The sequence below is a fragment of the Lipotes vexillifer genome, unplaced genomic scaffold, assembly GCF_000442215.2.
Source record: "Lipotes vexillifer unplaced genomic scaffold, Lipotes_vexillifer_v1.1 scaffold1359, whole genome shotgun sequence".
NCBI classification, from domain to species: domain Eukaryota; kingdom Metazoa; phylum Chordata; class Mammalia; order Artiodactyla; family Lipotidae; genus Lipotes; species Lipotes vexillifer.
Genome location: NW_006771596.1, coordinates 284,086 through 306,324, shown reverse-complemented (window position 1 = coordinate 306,324; position 22,239 = coordinate 284,086). Strand labels below are relative to the sequence as shown.

Sequence of the window (22,239 nt, the reverse complement as noted above, 5' to 3'; positions counted from 1 at the left end):
TGCTGAACCATCTTCCTGTGCCCAGCACAAAGCATCTGGCTCAGAATGAAGAAGGGACTCAAAACAACCTTGTTAAAGAAAGGAATTGTCCACGCCATTCTCACACTCACTGGTGCCTTTCCATATTGTATGTCACTATGGTTTTCCTCCCTGTGTCTCTTTATTACCAATTTCCTTGGGCTTCTCCTTATCCTATGTGCCACTTTCCCTCACCCTTTCTTTCTCTAAAATGTAGAACTGGGCATTATTAAGTACTTAAAATTATTTCTTTTAAGCTCGCGTTAGTTCCTGTAAAAATTTGTAGGTGCCAGGCATTTGTTTAGGTGCTGAGAATTCAAACATAAAGAGGCTGTAACTCTGGCCCTTGATGAGCCTGCAGTCTAGAGACAAGACCAACGCACTTTGTTTGGGGGCTAATTTAAACAAACGAGAACAGCAAAATAGCAGAATCTATATTTCTCTCTTTTAAAGCAACTGAATTATTTCATATTATTATGTGACTTTTAAATGATTTCCCTTGATGTCACTGTCACTTGACTGGAAGGTGGTTCCCAATTCTGGATAAGGAAATGAAAATTAAATTTATATATGATTCCACAGGCATGACTAGGAAGGAAGGTCTTTGGTGAAGACACAGAATACATTTTGAAACTAAAGGGGGCATCTAGTGGATTAGAATCTTACTTGAGACAAAGCGATTTACACATTTACGTTATTCTTCCCTTCCACTAGCCAAAATAGCCCCCAGACCCCCAAAACAACACAAAACAAAACCAACAACAATAAAAGAATCGAGGAGACAGAAATCATGACACATACATGTAGGCTATACATATCCATTTGTACACAGGTTAGCTAAACTCTGAAACAGGTAATCTCAATGTCCTTCCAGTTATATTAACTTATTGCTAATCTTCAATAAGTTTTGGGGATCAGCAGACGCTGACACATTATCCACCTAATGTTGATGATCATTTCCTGCTTATGTCATTTGATACTAGCCTTGATGCTCTGGGTGTTGTCAAGACGAGAGGGTAACATGTACCCTATAACCAATGATTAGTTAAAACCGAGAAGCACACATACAAGTATACGCTCACATCCAACTGGCTGTAATTCTTGGTGTGTATCTGGGCAGTGGCGGGGTGTCAGCTACCCACAGCCTGGAATACTGACATTATACACATGCACACATGTACGTACAGGACAGGCACACACAGCTGCTGCAGCAACCTCATTTGGGAGTGACCCTCTCCCTCTTGTTTTGAAACCATGCTGCTGAGACCTGCGTCCCCCTGGTGGTCCTATTTTCTCTCTGACCGGGTGTGAGGTCTAACCTTCTCTGCGACTGCTCGGCCCTGCCACGGGGGACTCCAGACCTTCCACGGTTCTGGCCACGCTCCCGGTGGCGGCAGCCGACTCGTCTTGCCACCCCGCGCCTTTCGCCGACTCCGGCTCCAGCTCCGGGCTCTGCACCGAGTCGGGCACCGACTCGAAGGCGCTGTTCTCCTCGTCCTCGTCGTCATCCTGGGAGGAGAAGACGGTGCTCTCGGAGATCCTGGCGCTGTCCACGGAGGAGAAGCGGGTGTGGCTGGCGAACCTGCTGCCGCTGTAGCAGGAGGCGCTGTAGCAGGAGGCGCTGTAGCAGGAGCTGCTGTAGCACGAGCTGCTGTAGCACGACGTGCTGTAGCACGAGGGGCTGCAGCAGGATGCGTCGCAGCCCTCGCAGCTGTGGTCCCCGCCCTGCCGCGGGCTGGAGTCGCTCTCGCTCCCCGTGCTGGGGAGCGTGTCGCCTCCTGGGACCGAGCCGTTGGTCAAGCCCGAGTGGCCCGGGGGCGCCGTGCCTGGAGTGGCCCCCTCGGGGGCCTCTCCATCCTCTTCCGGGGGGGCCGGCTCGGCAGCGACCGTGTCCACCTCGCTGAGCGCCTCCTTCTCCGAGGCATCCTTGAGCGTGACCTCCTCCTCCGCGCCGTCGTCGTCTGCGCTGCCGCCCTGCGCGGAGGGCAGGCTGTGCAGCAGCGTGTGGATGCGGATGTAGTGGGTCCGAGGCGTCTCGGGCTCCCCGCAGGCGGACGCGATCACCGTCTCCAGCTCGGACACAGGCAGGGAGCACGGCCTGCTTTTCCTCTTCACCGAAGCCCGCAGCTGCAGACTGTCCTCCTCCTGCCCGCCAGCCCGGCTCTCTGTCGCCGCCTCCTGGGCCACCGGCTCCCGGGGGCTGCCCGGGGCTCGACCGTCCTCCAGCAGCCCGGGTAGGGCCGCCTCCCCGCCCAGGTCCAGCCGCTCGGCCAGTTCTTCCGCGCTCAGGGCGGGCTCCGTGTCCTCTGGCCAGGGGACCAGCAGCTCCCCAGCCGCCTCAGGCCTCACACAGACCGTGCCATCATCTCCTGCCTCCGTGGTACCTGCGGCGGCCTCAACCGGATTGGCAAGCTCCAGGCTCTCGTTCCCTGCAGGGCCCACCGCGCTGCCCTGGCTCAGCTGCTCTGGCCTTGAGGTCCCCGAGGGCTCTGGTGCATTAGTGCAAGGGGGCTCCCCACAGCTGCTTGCCACCAGGCTATTCATGGGGCTGTCCTGAATTTCTGCAGACTCAGGTTCGGTACTCAGGGAAACCTCCTCATCATCTGCGGACAAGCGGAAAATGTCACTGTAGTGTTAGTCTGCTCTGGGGGACTGAGCCATCCTAGGGATTTCTGCCTTAGGATACTGGATGTAGGGGTTGATGAGGGTTTCCCATTGGCCAAAGCCCTGCTAAAAATACTGCAAGAATGAGTTCTCCTTATGTTAAGGACAACTTGCAGTCATGATATATTTGAGAATTCTGTTTCAAGGAACTTCATTTTTTGGTTAGAATGCCCAAAGCCTAGCATTACCCCAGTTCTGGGCACAAAAATGTTTGCTACATGGAAGACCTCAGAGATGGAGGGCATGGTTTATAGTTCCTTGCTGGCTCCAGGCAGGACTAATTATATTGGTTCAGAGTGTTTGCTATGGCTGGGTCCCCCAGGGTGGCAGAATGGGGTTCTTAGGTGACCAGAGAGAAGGAAAGGCCAATGATGGGAGCAACCACAGTCATTCAGTGGCTCAGACTGGAAGGTTTCCAACATATGGAGGTTACTGCAGTGGAAGATAAACCATACCAAGCACCCATTCAAGGAGTAGCAAGCATGGTTTACCTCTACCTTCCCCCAGTTGCTCTACTGCATCCCTGCCAGATAGGAATTCCCATTTCAAGCCCTAGTGCTATTCACTCATCGAAGAAAAGCAATCTCTCTGGTGCACTGTAAAGCTGTCCTTACTGAAGGAAGAGTCAGTTTTATTCTCAGAATGTAGAGAATGCTGGATTTGAAAGGACGAAACAGTCAAGTGTTTCCTTACAATCTGCTTTGTATATTGGGCATAGAAAAGTGCAACTTTTGTTTGATGAGCGGGCAGTGATAAACTTCAGACCCTGAATTCTCAAAAGCTATATTAGCTTTAATGGCAACCTATAAATGTGGCCCAGGAGGACCAGACAATTCTCAGTGTGATCTACACTTATGAAGGGGCTTGTAGGAGAAAAGCAAGAGGGGAATTAAGAGGCATCTCATCATTCTTATTTGGAGATATGTTTTGGCCTGAAAAACTGAACACGGGATGATTCTCAAGTTTTCTGTCCAACTTATAGTTTCCATTTTTCCTGCGATATTGTGAAAATCCACTGGGTAATCACAGTTCAACACTATGACATGTATCACATTCATTCACTCACTGATGTATGTAATGATTCAATATCTGTTGAGCAAGTCCTATGTGGATGCTGGGAGTAAAATGATAAATTAGACATGGCTCCATACCCACGTTGGCCTCTTTGTCAATTCCCACTCGAGTGCCTAACCCTCTACCTTTGGGTCACTGAATGAAGAGGAGCCTCTCAATCAAGGGGACAGCAGAGACTTCCCTGGCGGTCCACTGGTTAGGACTCTGCACTTCCACTGCAGGGGGCCCGGGTTTGATCCCTGGTCGGGGAACTAAGATCCCACGAGCCATGTGGTGTGGCCAAAAAATATAAAAAACATAAAAAGGGGGACAGCAACCTGGCTTCCAGAACAGATCACTGGCTTCTAGGACTCAAATGGAGGAGACAGAGAACCACAAAACCTAGGACATGTCTGGAGAGAACAATGGTTATTGTATTTTGGGGAAAGGAACCATGCTATGACACTCGGCTAGGACAACACATGAAAGTACATGCTGAAAATACCTGGGTGGATGGAGGAAGTGATCTCAAATCGGAATTGCAGCTGTCCACTCACATGATCTGTTGGAAGCCTGCGGCCAAGTGTGTAGCTGACCACCCTGTCCCTAGAAGGAAATAAGCACCGTCACAGATCTGGTCAATACCTGTCCTCCTAAAGACCACGCAGTGTGCTTTCTGTGTCAGTGGGTGAAGCAGGCAAGCCCAGGGAGGCCCTGCTATTAGGAGGTGGTGATCTGCTCAGGTACATATGAGATGGTCCTAAGGGAAAGATGGGAGTACATCTGCTCAACAGCAATGAAAACCTTCAAGAAAATCCTTATCGAATACTCCTAAGCAGGGATCAGGAAACTACAGCCCATGGGCCAAATCTGGCCCATCACTTGTTTTCATAAGGCCATGAGCTTTTTACATTTTTAAATCGTTGGAAAAAAAGCAAAAGAAGAGTAGTATTTTGTGACATGTGAAAATGATACGAAATTCAAATTGCAGTTTCCATAAATAAAAGTTTTATTAGAATGCAACCTTGCTTATTATTAAGTTTACTTCTTGTCTGGGCTGACTTCATGCTACAATGGCAGAGCTGAAAAGTTGGGACAGAAACCATATGGCTTATACAGCCTGAAACATTTACTATCTGGCTCCTTATAGAAAGTTTGCCAACCTGTGTTCTAGAGAAAAAAAGAAAAAAAGAAAAGATATGGATATCCTTTGCTTGCTTTTCCTGTGCAGGCTGATATTTTCCAAGTATGCCCTTAATAAAAGACAGTGCCAGCAGCAGATGCATGTCTTGTGATATCTATCTATCTATCTATCTATCTATCTATCTATCTATTTATCTATCTATCTGTATCTAATATCTATGGAAGGATGCTGTCCTGGTTACCAGGGACCCTGTGGAGTGGTTCAGAAAGGGACTTGCTGCAGAACGGAGCAAAGCAAGACTTGTGGGCTGGGTCCACTGGCCCATGACCTCTGATTACACCAACTCCAGGGTCCCACAGAGAGACTCTGAAACTCCACCCTGGACTCTGGCACCATTCTCTCTTTCGACTCAAGGCAATTTTTAATTACTAGGAAGACAATTATCCAGGGAGAAATCAACCTGAAACACTGCTATTATCGTTTCATCAACAATGCAGCTTCAGCAGAGCACATGGTCCCCTACCTTCGCCTAAATAGGAAGTGATTACCTTGGGATATTCAGAAATGAACAAATCCACTCTATCCAATAATAACAAAGACATATTCCCAAACCAGTTGTTACTTAGATAATTCTGTATTCACTCCATTTATTCATTTGTGACATTCAAATAAAAAGATAAGTCACTGGCTGGTAGTGTTTTAATGTTTCTTCCTAGAAAGCACCAGCATTATGAAACAACATATATCCCAGTGATCCACTGACTTAGTATTTCTATTTGGGAAGCCCTGGTTTCATGCTTGGAGTTTCTAGGAAGCCCACTGAATAAAGCATTATATGCGGGGAAAATAGAATGAGCTACAATATTGACATGGGCCTTGGTCAATATTATGAGGTAGGTCTACTAGGACCATAAGAGATCCTGAACCCCAAACCTCGCTGGAATCAGAGGAGGCCTAAAGGCCATCAGACAGTGAGACAAAAATTAAATCGATCATGCTTTGCATTTGTTTTCCACGTTTTTCTTTCCTTTGCTTTCCACTCACTTTATCAACAAATATTTTTTGAGCCTCTCTCATGTAAAAAGTGCTGCCGGTGATACACAGCAGGTAATGCATACCGCTGCCTTTAAATAGCTTACATCCAGCTGGGGGCATGAGGCAGGACCACTACATAAAGGGCTCAAGGCAGCGGTGATATTTCCAATGTGAGGCTGAGGCAGGCATGGGTAGAGGACTTGAGGGAGGCAGACTGCCAGGCAGACAGCTGAGGGCTGCGATGTTACAGGCCAAGGGACTGAGGAAGCTTTCTGAGCTTTATTTTAGAATTTTTTTTTTTTTTTTTGTCCGCACAGCATGGCATGGGGGGGTCTTAGTTCCCCGACCAGGGATGGAACCCACGCCCTCTACAGTGGAAGCGCGGAGCCCTAACCACTGGACTGCCCGGGAAGTCCCATGAGCTGCCTTTATTTTAAAAGGCATACAGTTTGCTATTTTAAAAATGAACAGTTTGGAATCATTTAGTCCCTATGTGCCACAGACAGCTTTACGTCTTTTAGGTATATTTTTGTTTGTTTGTTTGAGTGGAAAATGAAAACACCTTGTTTGACGCATGACTGTAGCTTCGTAAACGTCAGCTCCCTTTGGCTTGAGAATTAACACGTGTCTATGTGCACACAGCTGCACACACACTATCAGGTTCTGATTACATGTCCTTATGATAACTGTGAGTGATTCCAAAGTCCTTCTGAAAATCCAAAGAGCTTTAAATGAAGACCCTTGGAAATTCTGCATAATTTCCCTCATTCCTTTGATATCATTCTAAGTATTGCATTGAGGCATATCTATGACCAGAGAGTTAGTGTTTTCAAATATAGTTGCCATTACCTATGGAAATACATATTATGTACAAGGATTTTATCTGGTCAGAGTTTAATGAGAACCCTGAATGGACACAAATGCAGAAGATACAAAACGCAGAAACATACTCTCATATACAACAGAACTATGCAAGCGACATAACTGTGGCTGCACCATAAGGATTCACGCTTTTAAAATTTCATACATGTTATCTAGCATTTTCTATAAATACTAGTGTTTTCTAAGGCACTCTGGTCTAGTAACCCAGCATTTCATCTTGTTATGGAAATGTCACAAATGATTAAATCCTACACACAAGACAGGCATATGAATGAAATGTTATCCTTTGCAGTAAAACAAATTTTAATTTCTATCTGTACAGAAAAAATGCTGCATTAAGGGCTTCTTTCACTATAGTGTCTTAAGAATTTTTACTCTCTTGCATAAGTAACCAGTGGTATGCAAACGAGGGGAAAGGGAAGGGTCTGTTTAATTAAACGTTGTAGCTCAACAACATAATTAATGGGAGAAGCCAAGGAAATACAGCACCACCTTTTCAGTTCAAGTCTCTATGAGACTGTATTGTTGCCTCCCTAGGGCCTGGCCTGCTGGCTGTTGCCTAGTGATACTGAGCTCTTGGTCAAGGTTTACCCTATGGCATGTCTTTCCAGGAGTCTCTGAACGGGCATCGACAGCTTTCCCAAGAAGCGCTTGATGATGGGGCGGCTCTTGGCAAACTTGTCCTTCACCTCAATTTCCAGCACATCAGTGGGCAAGGACACAAAGCTGAATTGCTGCAATGAAAAAACATGTGGCATCAATTAATTGCAAGGTGAGAGAGCTGGCCAGTCCCCAGTCCATCTGCTTTGAATGATGTCACTGTCAAACACCCCAGCAGCAATATCTCTATCTATCTATCTATCTATCTCAACCTATCTCTATCTATCTATCTCAAGGTTTTAGAAATGCTGCGAACCCTGTTTATTCAATAAATGAATAATGGTCACAATGAGATATTTTCTCAGTGCTTAAAAATAAGGTCCTTTTCTTTTCTTTTCTTTTCTTTTTGGCCACTTGGCTTGCAGGATCTTAGTTCCCTGACCAGGGATCGAACCCGTGCCCCCTGCAGTGGAAGTGAGGAGTTCTAACCACTGGACTGCCAGGGAATTCCCTAAAAATAAGGTTATTCTCAGAGATTCAAATAATAAAATCAACTCACTTTAAAGGGAAAGAATGCTACCCAGGCCTCACCATATTTGACTGAAGGTATCAACCTACTTAAAGAAAGAACAAGCAAAACTCACCTGTAATTAAGGAAATGCACTTCAAATCAACAATGCAATATCTTTTTTTCATGATTATAATGGCAGAGATTTTTAAAAGTTTGATCATACACTCCCTTCTGGAAAGTGGGAAGCGACACGAACTCTCACACTGTATTGATGGAAATGCGAATTGATTGGACCCTTGGGACGGGAACTGGTAATATTTTTTGGCATTTAAACTACAAATTCCCTTCAACCCAGAATTCTACTTCTAGGAATTTCCCCTCTGGATTAACTTGTACAAGTGTGCAAAATACATATTTTCTTTTTATAAGGATGTTCAATAGAGCATTACGAACAATTACAAAAGGCTGGAAAGATTTAAAATACGCCTACCAACAGGAAAACAGCTAAATGAAGGATCGTAAATTTTTGAAACAGAGAACTCTGCTGTCATTCAAAAGAAATAGGTAAATAAATATGTTCTGACATGAAATGATACCTGACAAATTAAGTGAAAAAAGGCAAGATGTAGAAAAATGTGAAAAGTGGGATTCCGTTTGTATTTTGAATTGCAGAGAAAATGCCTGGAGGGTACAATCCGAACGGAACTTGAGGATGTGGGCTCACGGTGGGGTTGGTGGGGAGAGAAAGCAGATCTTTTTCCTTCTGTTGTAAACTGTTCATTTTTTAAATAGCATACTGTAGGGCTATTAAAATAAAGGCGACGACAATTAAAGGCAGACTGTTATCATCAGAAGTTGGCTTGGCTATCAATAAGTGTAGAAAAGGAGAGAGAGGAAAATATTTTCATTGCCCAGCTCAGGCTCTCTGGGAGGGGGGAGTTGATTAAAGGTTATAGTACCCTTAATTGAGGGTTGTGAAACAGCTGAAATATATAACTATTTTCTTTTATTCTGATTAATTCCTAACAGCATTCTTTTCACCTTAGTTGATTTCTAATTTCAGAGGTTAAATATGTCAGGCATACCAATGTTAATAGCCCCTCCATACCAGTCAGTATGGGCTGGGGTATGCTGCAGTAACCACCCCAATTCCACATCTCAGTGACTTACGGTAGCGAAGTTTTTTCCTTGCTCACACTGTCATTGTGGGCCGGCAGAGGGCTCTGCTCATTAGTCACTCAGGGAGCCAGACTGATGGAGCAGACGCACTCTCTAACACTGCCAGCCACAGTGACAGCAAGAAAGAGAACTCTGGAGGGTTTTCCTCCTGCAAATAAGTATTCACTTTCAAACCCAAGTCTTCATCACAACTAGACACAAACCCCAGCCACCCATAGGGAATAGGAAGTATGATCCTACTGTATGTCTGGGATATAGAGAACAGAAATATTTGGCAAACAGCAATAATGGCTTCCACGCCCTCCCTCCATATGGCGCTTCTAGTTTCCATTACAAATTAGTTTTACTTAATAGCCATATATTTCCTAAGAACCAATCATTTTTGGTACTGACAAAACCGAACTTATGGACATGCTAAGCTTGAGGGTCAAACCCAGGAATTGGTTTGATTCTCCTCTAAGAAGGCCTGTGAGCATCCAGGCTCCCTAACTATCTCGGGTCCCAAACTTCCATTTCTTCTGCGTAGTAATTCCATTCTGAAGTGTACTATAATGGATCTCCTCACCTAAAAGCTCAACCATAGGCTAGGCACATTGTAGTACATGTATATGACAGAATAGTTTATAATTTTCTAAATTACAATAATTTATATTATGATTATACCTAAATAGGCAATTACAATTATAACACATTAAATGCCGATAAGATAGAAAATGCTTATTTTCCAATGCTAAGTGACAAGAGCAAGGAACAGGTAGCTCATGATCACAATAATGTGAATGAAACGAATAGAAAAAAGACTGGAAAGAATTACAACAAATTTCAACAGCAGTTGCTTTACCAAGTAAGATTAAGTCCCCCACCCATTTATTTCTGTGATGAACATGTATTATTTTTATAATGAAAAACGTAACCACCTTTATTAAAACAAGAGTATTTCTGGCACTAGCAGCCTGCATGGGACACGAAAGTCAGCTTACTAAGACGTTCTCTGAAACTTGGTGGTAAATCCTGAGCTCTTTTCCTCCCTCCACAAAGACTTCCTTCTCAGCCTCTCTTCACAAATCCACCCCTTCATGGCTGGCATCAACCTCTCCCCACCAGGCCCTTACTTCCAGGCCACGGTTACTGGAGTCCATGTAAACTTCCAGCTAGGTCAGGTTCTTTTTTTAAAAAAATTTTTACTGGGGTATAGTTGACTTACAATGTTGTGTTAGTTTCAGGTGTACAGCAAAGTGAATCAGTTTATATATATATATATATATATATATATATATATATATAGTCTCTATTCTCTTTCAGATTCTTTTCCCATATAGGTTACTACAGAACTTGAGTAGAGTTCTCTGTGCTATACAGGTCAAGTTCTTTTAAGAACCAGTGAGCAGCTCGAAAAATATGTAAGTCTGCCTATTCCTGAGCAAGCTATTTGCACCCGTGAGTCAGGCCAGGGTGATGAATTTTGTCTGGCTGCTGACCTGGCTCTTACTTTGAGCCCCTGAAGAACTTGTGGAGTGAGGTGGACTTGGTTTTCCTAGATCTGCACAGCTAAGTTCTTGACTTTCTCATGCATGACCTCACTGAGCCTCAGCATCTTCAACTGTAGACTAGGAAAAGAAGGTTCATGCTGTGTAAGATTAAACTGCATCTTTTCCTCTCCATTCCTGGTCTATCCAGATTCTACCTGCCCCATCCTCTAATATTTCCTTCTCCTTTTCACTCTTTAATTATTGGACTTCTTTCAAATCTACGACCTTATTTCAGCTGGTCCTTAACAACCAGTAAGTCTATATAAGTGATTGTAGTATCCGTAAGCCAGGTTCAAGTGCCTAGTGCACAGACAAATGTTACAGTTCTCCTACTACTAATGCCCACTCTGTCTTTCCATCCAGAGAAATGGCCTGGTTAATGGTCAAAAGAAAAATCTGTGAACTATATCTGTAAAGGATTAAAAAAAAAGATGCATTATTGATCCAAGCCCCCGCTCTTTGTGGAATTCTGTCACCTTGCATCCTAGTTCATCTGTGAAAGAAACCAATGTGGCAAATGAAAAAGCCAATCCTGGATCCTTAGGGATTGGAAGTCTGGCCATTTCCCACTTCATCCTCCTTGAGGATGCTTGAGAGCATCTAAGGGTAACTGTACTCCATGCTTGGACCAATCAATCAATGAATGGCTCCTTATCTCTGCATAAGTCATGAAACTATCCTAGATAAAGGAACTCCTGGTGTCTTGAGGGTCAGAGAGTAAAGTTCCATAAGTCACCTTTCCATTAGAACATTAAATTCTGAATTCTCTTTCTTGGCTGCACTTGAGGAACCAACCGTCAGACCTCTTGTAATTGGCAACAAGGGCAGGAAGAAAGTGTAGGAGGCCCAGTGCTGGGGCATGAGCTGGAATGACACATACAGTATTCTTACAGCATCAATCCTCCTTTTGGTTTTGTTTCAGCACAGGTTGTGGGACTCTTACTTTTGCTTTGGGTCATTGGTACTTAGCCCTGGGTCCCATTAGAATCATCTGGGGAGCTTTAACAAAAATACCCATTACTGGATCCCACCCTTGACTAATTAAATTAGATTCCCTTGGGGGTAGAGCTGGGTACTGGTAGTGTTTCTAGCTTCCCAGATTACTCTACCGTGCAACCAGAGTGGAGAATCACAGTTCCCACAGTAATAATCCATTTTAACATAGAATAATCTCATTGTTATAAAAATATTTCTTAGATCAAATCTAAATCTTCCTCTGTGGCCTGAATATTTAGCCCAGTGATTCATAACATATTCTTCAAATCCCAGCTTAGTAGTACTATTAAATTTAATAATATTTATTTTTTAATGATAATATTTAGTTTTTTGGTCTTGGCATTCTTATTAATAGCAGTAGACGGTAGTGGGCCTCTATCCAATAGATGTCAGTAATACCCTTCTAGTTGTGACAAACAAAAATGACTCTAATCATTGCTCAATGTCTCCTGGGGGCAAAACTGTCCTTGTCGAGAACCACCGACGTAGGCCTACCTTCTTCAATTTTCCAGAGAGATGTTAGACTAGTGTTGCAATATATGGGGGTATCTATTTATTTTGGTTTGCATTGTTACTCAATAGGCCACTTACAGAAATAAGATGCTTTCTTTATTTATTATATTCTATCTTGCTTCAGAAAAGGCACGGAGTGGATCTTCTATAAACAGAATTTCCGTAAACTGAACTTACTGAAATAAAAACAAAGTAGAGAACCAAAAGAAATATTAAATTAGAAATTATGTTAAACCATGGCAGCAGTTCCATAATGGGCAAGTGAGGCAGAGATCAGGAGAATGTTGGTCATAAAGCAGCCAATGGCTCAGAAGAAGGGAAGGGTTACTTATTCACTCAAAAACACCTCCTGAGCACTGACTGTGAGCTGGGTGCTGGCGACATGGCCACGTCCCTACGAGCTTGCAGTCTTATGCTGCAGGCAGACAGTGACAAAACAGAAAGTTCCATGGTAAGAGTCGCCAAAGGCTCAGCCTGATGGACAGGTACAGAGAAGGGGTGGCGATGGTGGTGGGGAGAAGGCTAATGAACAGGTAGAGACAACTTCCCAGAGGAGGCGATGCCTTAACTAAGTCATAACAGTTAAGTAGGGCATCAGCTAGATAAAGAAGGTGTGGGAGGAACCTTCTAGGGAGAGAGGACACTATTGGCAAGAGGGTGAAGTTCACAGGGTACATGGGTCCCTTTGGGAAATGTGGGTGCCTCACTGTGTCTGGATCATAGAAGGGATCAACTTATGAGAGGAAACTGGATAGATAAGCAGGATCCAGCTCACAAACAGCTCCCTGGACAGAGCGTAGACTTATCCCAAAGGCATCTGGGAACAATGGAACTGAATTATGCAAATGACACACTCAGAAGTGCATTTCAGAGAAGTCACTGTAGTAGTGCTGAGGAGGTGTCCATAGATGGTCAGGCCAGGAGGCAGACAGACCCGGTGAAACAACGGAGAAGTAAGGAGGAAGCCTGGCAGGGAAGGAGGAAAGGGGTGGCAGATTTGTGGACTGGCTAAATGTCAGTGAGAGCCATGGCATGTGGGAGAGGAAGAGACCTCAAGTTCCCAAGGCTGGATTTGCAAGACTGAGGGCATGTGGGAGGATTAATAGCTCGAAGAGGGGGGATGAGTGATTGAATGTCCCAAAGCAATGAATGTACAGAATGATGGAAATAGGGGTTGGTTATGGAAGGATATTAGGTTGTAAAGAGACAGCTGGGGAGCTTGTGATTTTTCACATGATCGAAGGTGTAAGCATTGGAATGGATGGCTGGTGATAAATGGAAGTAAAGGTCAATGGGATCGAGGACGTTAAGGAAATTAGGTCATTCATGTGGACTCTGTGATCATCCAGGAGAATGGTTGGTCTTGGGTAGAAAGGGAAGACGGTGCCACAGGTAGAAAGGACGAGCTGTAGCCAAGTAACTAATGGGACCCATCAGTGCCTTGATGTAGCCAAAACAATAAGGACATCAGTGTGAGAGGGGACACTATGATTAAACATGAAGAAATAGTTGTGGGAAGTTTCAGACAAATGTTCAACATGATTTGGAAAGTATTTTCACTTAGGCATTTAGGGGCAGGTATGATAAAAGATGATCCCAGTCTGAGAGAGCAGAAGTGCGGTTGATTCACTTATGTCCACTCATAAACTTACGGAAGTCGGGAAAGGTTGAGAAGGGAAAAGTGGTAGGGATGGTTGACTTGTTTTGGGTCATGTTACATTTGAAGAGGTAGGAGGATGTTGAGGAGTAAGGCAGGAATACCAACTCAAAGCCAAGACTGGATGCCTGGTGATGTAGGGGAGGAGTGGTCCTAACTGTTGGGTGAAATAGGTCATAATACGCAGTTAGAGGGGCATCTAGTTTTGCCTCTCTTCTCTTGCAGACATAAGGGGAAAATAAAACACCAACTCCATTCACAAGAGGCTGCCTGGTGCGATTCAGCCAACACCATTATTCATTACTAATGAAAGTTAAATGGACTAGGCTTAGCGCTTCCTGTGCAAAGGTTCTCCAAGGAGAAGGAAAGCAGGGAGGAAGTAAACGGAGCATGCAAACTGCAGCTACTCTTCCTTAGAACCTTGCATGGTATGTGACTTTCAATTCAGGTGGCACTATTCATTGAGCTTAAAAATGATACTCAAAAATAGTGCTGCCTAAAGTCAAGGATAACAAAAGAAAACAACTTCACTAGCAGAGCAATCATTGAGTCAGGAGCAATGTTTTTCTCTCTCACTAGCAATGTCACAGGGTTTTATATTAAGAGGTGATGCTCTTGGACTCGGCATAGGAGACCTACCCCTCCAATCAGTGTGTGGTCTGACTCTACCCCAGGAAGGACATGCCAGAATCCTGCTGAGATGTGAGCCTTGTATCTGCAGAGAATCTAACTGCTTTGAATAATAAAGGCTGCTCTTACAAATCTGTGGTATATGGAAAGTTTACATTTCTTCTTATGCGTAAGAACAAGGGAACTGGTCTTGACTGGGCCTCCACCATCTCCATATCAGGCACTGAGAAAACTCAGCCACAGAAAAGAATATTATTAATTTTATTTGCAGGCACTGCTGTGGCAACATTAGGCCAAGATTTAGGCTTGGCAGAGTGGGAAGCAAGGTCTGCAAGTGTGTGCTTGTAAATATATAATGTTATATACTTATATACTATATATAAAATACATCAAATACAAAAGCATGTATTATACTTACTACTTACATGTATTCTATCTATATCTGTATCTATATCCATATTCTTAACCACAGGTGTCTCTAACCCCCAGGCCACATAGCAATACTGGTCTGTGGCCTGTTAGGAACTGGGCTGCACAGTAGGAGGTGAGCGGCAGGTGAGTGAGTGAAGCTTCATCTGTATTTACAGCCGCTCCCCATCGCTTGCATTACTGCCTGAGCTCCGCCTTCTGCCAGCATTATGGCGAGTTGTATAATTATTTCATTATATATTACAATGTAATAATAATAGAAATAAAGTGCACAATAAATGTAATGCAATTGAATCATCCCAAAACCATGCCCCTCCCTCCCCGGTCCATGGAAAAATTGTGTTCCATGAAACCAATCCCTGGTGTCAAAAAGGTTGGGGACCACATCTACATGTTTAAGTCTTTTGCTTCTGAAGATGATTCATTTCAACGCCTATAAAAAAGGAATAGGATTAGATTACTAGATTGAAAACCAAGAAGACCAAAACTTGCTGTGTGATCATAAGCAACTTAATCAACCTTTCTATGTCTACTTTATAGAACCCCTAACAGAGAAGAAGCACTGTCTGTCATCTTCATTGTACAATTCCTCAACTGCATACCTTGGTCATCCCTGCATGTTCCTTGTACCTTTAGGAGCCTATATCCAATCAGTCATTGAATCTAAACTCTCTAGAGTCCGTTCTCTCCTCCCCACTTCTGCTGCCACTGGCCAATGTCATTCCCTGCCCCTGGAATAACCTCTTAACTGGTCTCCCAGTCTTCAGCTTCTCTCTTACAGTGGCCCGTAAAGTTATGTCTCTGAAACACAGATTTGATCCTTTCATCCTCTTGCAGAATAACTTTCTCTGATTTTTTTCTCACTCACGGGATGAAATCCAAATTTCCCAATGACGCGTGTGGTTCCTGCCAATCTTTCCACCTTCACTTATTATACTCATTCCCTGGCAACCTCATTTTCTTTCACACATTTTCACAGACTTACTATTTTCTTAGAAGGTGTTCTTTCCCAACTTCCTGGCCATGCCAAACTCCTACTCATCCTTTAAACACCCATTCAAATAAAACTTCTTTTGTGAAGCCTTTTCTGACTTTGGGAACCACCAACAGAGACAGCTGTTTTTTCTTCTGCTTCCATATCTCCTCTATAGTTTTTACCACATTATTTATTTTCTTGTGGTTAATAAGGATGCAAACAGAAATGTGTAATTTGAATATAGAAATGAACATTGACAAGAGAGGGAATCAGTGACTGGCTACTCCTGGAGGTATTTCCACCAGAAGTCACATATTGATGCTGCAAAAGTGGAATATAATACAAGCTTGTGTGTAATCTAAGATGCACTCTCTATGAGTGCTAGATTGCAACTTCAGTGCCCAAGCCATTTTAGTTATTGTTCCGGCAGAAAATCTAAGTACTAGATTTTAATAGAAATAGAAAATATGAACAGACCAATCGAAAATACTGAAATTAAAACAGTGATTAAAAAACTCCCAACAAACAAAAGTACAGGACCAGATGGCTTCACAGGCAAATTCTATCACATATTTAGAGAAGAGTTAACACCTATCCTTCTGAAACTATTCCAAAAAATTGCAGAGGAAGGAGTATTCCCAAATTCATTCTATGAGGCTGCCATCATCCTGATACCAAAGCCAAAGATACCACAAAACAAAAGAAAAAGAAAATTATAGGTCAATATCACTGATGAACATAGACACAAAAATCCTCAACAAAATACCAGCAAACTGAATCCAGCAATATATTAAAAGAATCATACACCATGATCAGTTGGGATTTATCCCCAGGATACAAGGACTTTTCAATATCCACAAATCAATCAGTGTGATACACCACATTAACAAATTGAAGAATAAAAACCATATGATCATCTCAATAGATACAGAAAAAAGCTTTTGACAAAATTCAACACCATTTATGACAAAAACTCTCCAGAAAGTGGGCATAGAGAGAACATACCTCAACATAATAAAGGCCATACATGACAAACCCACAGCTAACACCATACTCAACAGTGAAAAGCTGAAAGCATTTACCCTAAGATCAGGAACAAGACAAGGATATCCACTACTGCTACTTTTAGTCAACATAGGTTTGGAAGTCCTAGCCACAGGAATCAGAGAAGAAATAAAAGGAATCCAAACTGCAAATGAAGAAGTAAAACTGTCACTGTTTGCAGATGACATGATACTATATGTAGAAAATCCTAAAGATGCTACCAGAAAACTACTAGTGCTCATCAGTGAATTTGGTAAAGCTGTAGAATTCAAAACTAATACATAGAAATCTGTTGTATTTCTATACACTAACAATGAAAGACCAGAAAGAGAAATTAAGGAAACAATCCCATTTACCATTGCATCAAAAAGAATAAAATACCTAGGAATAAACCTACCTAAGGAGGCAAAAGACCTGTTCTGTAAGGCACTGATGAAAGAAATCAAAGATAAAACAAGCAGGTGGAGACATATACCACGTTCTTGGATTGGAAGAATCAATATTGTCAAAATGACTTTACTACCCAAGGCAATCTACAGATTCAATGCAATCCCTGTCAAATTACCAATGGCAATTTTTTTTCAGATCTAGAACAAAAAATCTTAAAATTTGTATGGAAACACAAAAGAACCCAAATGCCAAAGCAATCTTGAGAAAGAAAAATGGAGCTGGAGGAATCAGGCTCCCTGACTTCAGACTACACTATAAAGCTACAGTAATCAAAACAGCAATGATACTGGCCAAAGACAGACTTATAGATCAATGCAACAGGATAGAAAGCCCAGAGATAAACCCATGCACATATGGTCAATTAATTTATGACAAAGAAGGCAAGAATATACAATGGAGAAAAGACAGCCTCTTCAATAAGTGGTGCTGGGAAAACTGGACAGCCACATGTAAAAGAATGAAATTAGAACATTCTCTAACACCACACACAAAAATAAACTCAAAATGCATTAAAGACCTTAATGTAAGACCAGATACTATAAAACTCTTAAGGGAAAACATAGGCAAAACATTGGATCCACCTCCTAGAGTAATGGAAATAAAAACAAAAATATACAATGGGAGCTAACTAAACTTAAAAGCAAAGGAAACCATAAACAAAACAAAAAGACAACCCACAGAATGGGAGAAAATATTTGCAAGTGATATGACCAACAAGGGATTAATCTCTAAAATATACAGGCAGCTCGTGCAGCTCAATATCAAAAAAGACAAAAAACAAAAAGCAAAAAAACAAACAACCCATCAAAAGATGGGCAGGAGATCTAAGTAGACATTTCTCCAAAGAAGACATACAGATGGCCAAGAAGCACATGAAAAGATGCTCAACATTGCTAATTATTAGAGAAATGCAAACCAAAACTACACTGAGTTATCACCTCACACTGGGCAGAATGGCCATCATCAAAAAGTCTACAAATAGTAAATGCTGGAGAGGGTGTGGAGAAAAAGGAACCCTCCCTCCTATTGGTGGGAATGTAAATTGGTACAACCACTATGGAGAATAGTATGGAGGTTCCTTAAAAAACTATAAATAGAGCTACCATATGATCCTGCAATCCCACTCCTGGGCATATCTAGAGAAAACCATAATTCAGAAAGATACATGCAGCCCAATGTTCATAGCAGCACTATTTACAATAGCCAAGACATGGAAGCAGCCTAAATGTCCATCAGTAGGTGAAGATGTGGTAATTTTATACAATGGAATATTACTTAGGCATAGAAAAGAAGGAAATAATGCCATTTGCAGCAACATGGATGGACCTAGAGATTATCCTACTAAGTTAAGTAAGCCAGAGGGGAAAGACAAATATCATATGATATCGCTTATATGTGGAATCTAAAATAAAATTGATACAAATGAACTTATATACAAAACAGAAATAGACCCACAGATATAGAAAACAAATTTATGGTTACCAAAGGAGAAAGGTGAGGGGGGATAAATTAAGAGTTTGTGATTAACCTATACACACTACTATATATAAAATAGGTAACCAACAAGGACCTACTATGTAGCACAGGGAGCTATACTCAATATTTTTTAATAACCTATAAGGGAAAAGAATCTGAAAAAAAATATGTATGTATGTATAACTGAATCACTTTGCTGTACATCTGAAACTAACACAACACTGCAAATCACCTATACTTCAATTTTAAAAAATGCTATTGCACACTTTAAAAAAAGATACATCACCATACAAAAAAAGAGTGGAGTAAAAATAAAGACATTTTCAAATTTAAAATGACTTTGAGAGTTTACCATCCATAAACTTTCAGGACATTTTTTCAGACACAGGTTACAATTATAATTAAAAGTCAAGACATCAGATTAAGAAAAAGAGACACAGTAGCAATATAAAAAATCATGGTATATACAGACATTCCTTGACTTGCGGTGGTTCAACTTAGGATTTTTGACTTTACAATGGTGTGAAAGTGATATGCATTCAGTAGAAACTATACCTTGAGTATTGAATTTTGACTTTTGCCCGGGTAGTGAGGTGTGGTACAATGATACTCTGTCTTGATGCTGGGCACTGGCAGCCACAGCTCCCACTGGACCGCACGGGTGAACAACCCATACACTTACAACCATTCTGTACCCAAACAGTCATTCTGGTTTTTACTTTTAATACAGTATTCAACAAATTACATGAGCTATTCATCACTTTAGTATAAAGTAGGCTTTGTGTTAGATGATTTTGCCAAACTGTAGGCTAATGTAAGTGTTCTGAGCACATTTAAGGTAAGCTAGGCTAACCTATGAAGTTCAGTAGGTTAAGGGTATTAAATGCATTTTTTAAAATGATGTTACTTTCTTTTTAAAAAACTTTTTATTTAATATTGGAGTATAGTTGATTAATAATGTTGTGTTAGTTTCCAGTATACAACAAAGTGATTCAGTTATACATATACATGTATCTATTCTTTTTCAAATTCTTTTACCAATTAGGTTGTTACAGAATATTGAGCAGAGTTCTTTGTTGGTTACCCATTTTAAATACAGCAGTGTGTACTTAGATATTTTTAACTTATGATGGGTTTATTGGAATGTAATCCCATCGTTAAGTAAATATCTATCTATCTATCTATCTATCTATCTATCTAATCTACCATTTATCTATCGATATAGATATAGCCTCCACATTTTGGTGTGTATTTTGTATATATTTTTGTGAACAACTTTATGAAAATAGAAAACATAAACAATGGATACTTTCTAGAAAAATAGTTTTAAAGTTGATCCAAGAGAAAACAGAAAACCTGAATAAATCAATAAGCCTTTAGGAATTGAACTGATAATCAAACATCTTGTTACCAAATCACTTTATAAGTAAATTTTACCAAAACTCCTTAGAATTCCTTGGAATCTCTATCTTATATAAACTGTTCAAGAAAAAATGAAAATAAAAAAAAGAGACAGCTACACAAATCATTTTCTGAGGATGACATCATTGATACAAACTGTACATGGACACTGTAAGAAAACTAAAGACATCTTAATTCTTAACACAGTTGCAAAAGTCCTAAATAAAAATAGCTGCAAATCAAAAATAACATTTTAAAGAAAAACACCGAAGTATATCTTCCAGGCTGAGTGCTACCTGTGTGACCCCTCCTCTGAGACCAGCAGCCCCCTCCTCCTTGGTCATTCCTTATGTTCTTGCAGAGGTCATTCCTTATGTTCTTGCAGACATTCATTTTATGTACTTACTTTATTTCATCTTACTTTTTACTCAAAAACTTCTCTGATTTCATTTTTCTCACCTATATTTAAATACATTTTTTCTTGCTGTATTGTATGCATTTCGTATATTTTCAGGAACAAGAAGTGATATGCTGTGTGCCCTCAGATTTGACACTTCCTATGGGAAACGTCAGGTCACTAAGTGACCCGTACCTAAAGAGATGGGCCAACAGTTGAGGCCAGAACCTCTCCTCTTCCCTCCAGCATCAGGCAGCCCATTAAGTCAGAAGACCTCTGCCTCCCCTTTTCCCATTCCTAGCTTCCAACAATGGAGCCATTATCCCTGCAGGAAAAGGTGAGGGGATCCCCAGACTTCTACTATGATTTCATTTCTCTTGAAGGTGCTGGAGTGGGGAGAAGGGGAAAAAGAAAAGAGTTTATCTCCTTTCTACTCAAAGACCCTCAAACCACAATCCTGGTCTGTGGTGGATGGGAGGAAAAGAGATTTAAACTAGATTTGATTGGATTATAACTAAAAGTGATCAGCAAGTTACAGGATGTGCCCAAGACATCTTTAAGAGATAGTTGAGCATGGCTGAATGCCGTGACTGGAAGAAATTTAAACTAATTATGGTATCACATCACTGAATTGAGGCAGCTCAATTAAACAGATTGCCTGTCTGTCTGTCTGTCTGTCTATCTATCTACCTACCTATCTACGTACCCACCAATCTATAGTGTGTAGTTTGGCAGGCATATAAAATATCTGCTTCTCAAATATTCTCTTGGTTATTTTAGCTGGGTTTGAAAGCTTATTGCTAGCTTAATCATTATGGATCTGCCATCTACTGTTCCATATTATCTGTGGGCTGCACAATATTCCCTTTTAATTACACTGTAAGTCATTGGACTTGTGCTGTATTTCTTCTGTCTGTATGTTTCTCTCACAAATATACTAAGTTATGCCCATATCCGTTAAATGCCTCGCTTAAATGTAATGTTCTTTTAGCCAAAGTTGGATACAGCGTAAATGCTTACCATAAGCTTTTTACAAAAATAAACAAAATCTCAGAAAATATGAGATTAGCTAATTAATCATGGTATTACTATAAAAATAATTTTGTAATATATGAAATCAATAACCTAAACAAAAATTCAGTCATTACGAAACTGCAAATTAAAGTCATTGATAATATGACAAGAACTCTACTGAGTTTCCCTGATATTTTTAACTTAAAAATGCTGTTGTTTATATTGACTTTTTTTTTTTTTTTTTGCGGTACGCGGGCCTCTCACTGTTGTGGCCTCTCCCGTTGCGGAGCACAGGCTCCGGACGCGCAGGCTCAGCGGCCACGGCTCACGGGCCCAGCCGCTCCGCGGCATGTGGGATCTTCCCGGACCGGGGCACGAACCCGCGTCCCCTGCACCGGCAGGCGGACTCTCAACCACTGCGCCACCAGGGAAGCCCTATATTGGCTTTTGTTATTAACTTTATTCTAGGCTAATTATCCAAAGCACTGAAAAAAGCTGAGAAAGCTAAATAGATTAAAGCCTGATGTAACTCGAGATTTTCCATTGGGCACAGCCATTACTTCCCGCAAGACAATCCTGATGGAGAAAAAGATGAGAACCTGCTAAGAGACCCCCCAGAAGGATGGAACCATAGTAAGAAA

The 22,239-nt window shown here is 41.7% G+C and overlaps 1 protein-coding gene across 1 annotated transcript in view; it reads right to left on the bottom strand.

Moving 5' to 3' along the window:
* The window catches only part of HECW1 (HECT, C2 and WW domain containing E3 ubiquitin protein ligase 1), a 263,731-nt gene that overhangs the window by 118,257 nt on the left and 123,235 nt on the right, over positions 1-22,239 (bottom strand). Inside the window, exons 6-8 of the mRNA XM_007446985.1 lie at positions 7,388-7,530; positions 4,241-4,341; positions 1,338-2,621 (exon numbers count right to left, since the gene is read on the bottom strand). Coding sequence (XP_007447047.1) covers positions 1,338-2,621; positions 4,241-4,341; positions 7,388-7,530 — 1,528 coding nt within the window. The remainder of the gene's footprint in view (positions 1-1,337; positions 2,622-4,240; positions 4,342-7,387; positions 7,531-22,239) is intronic.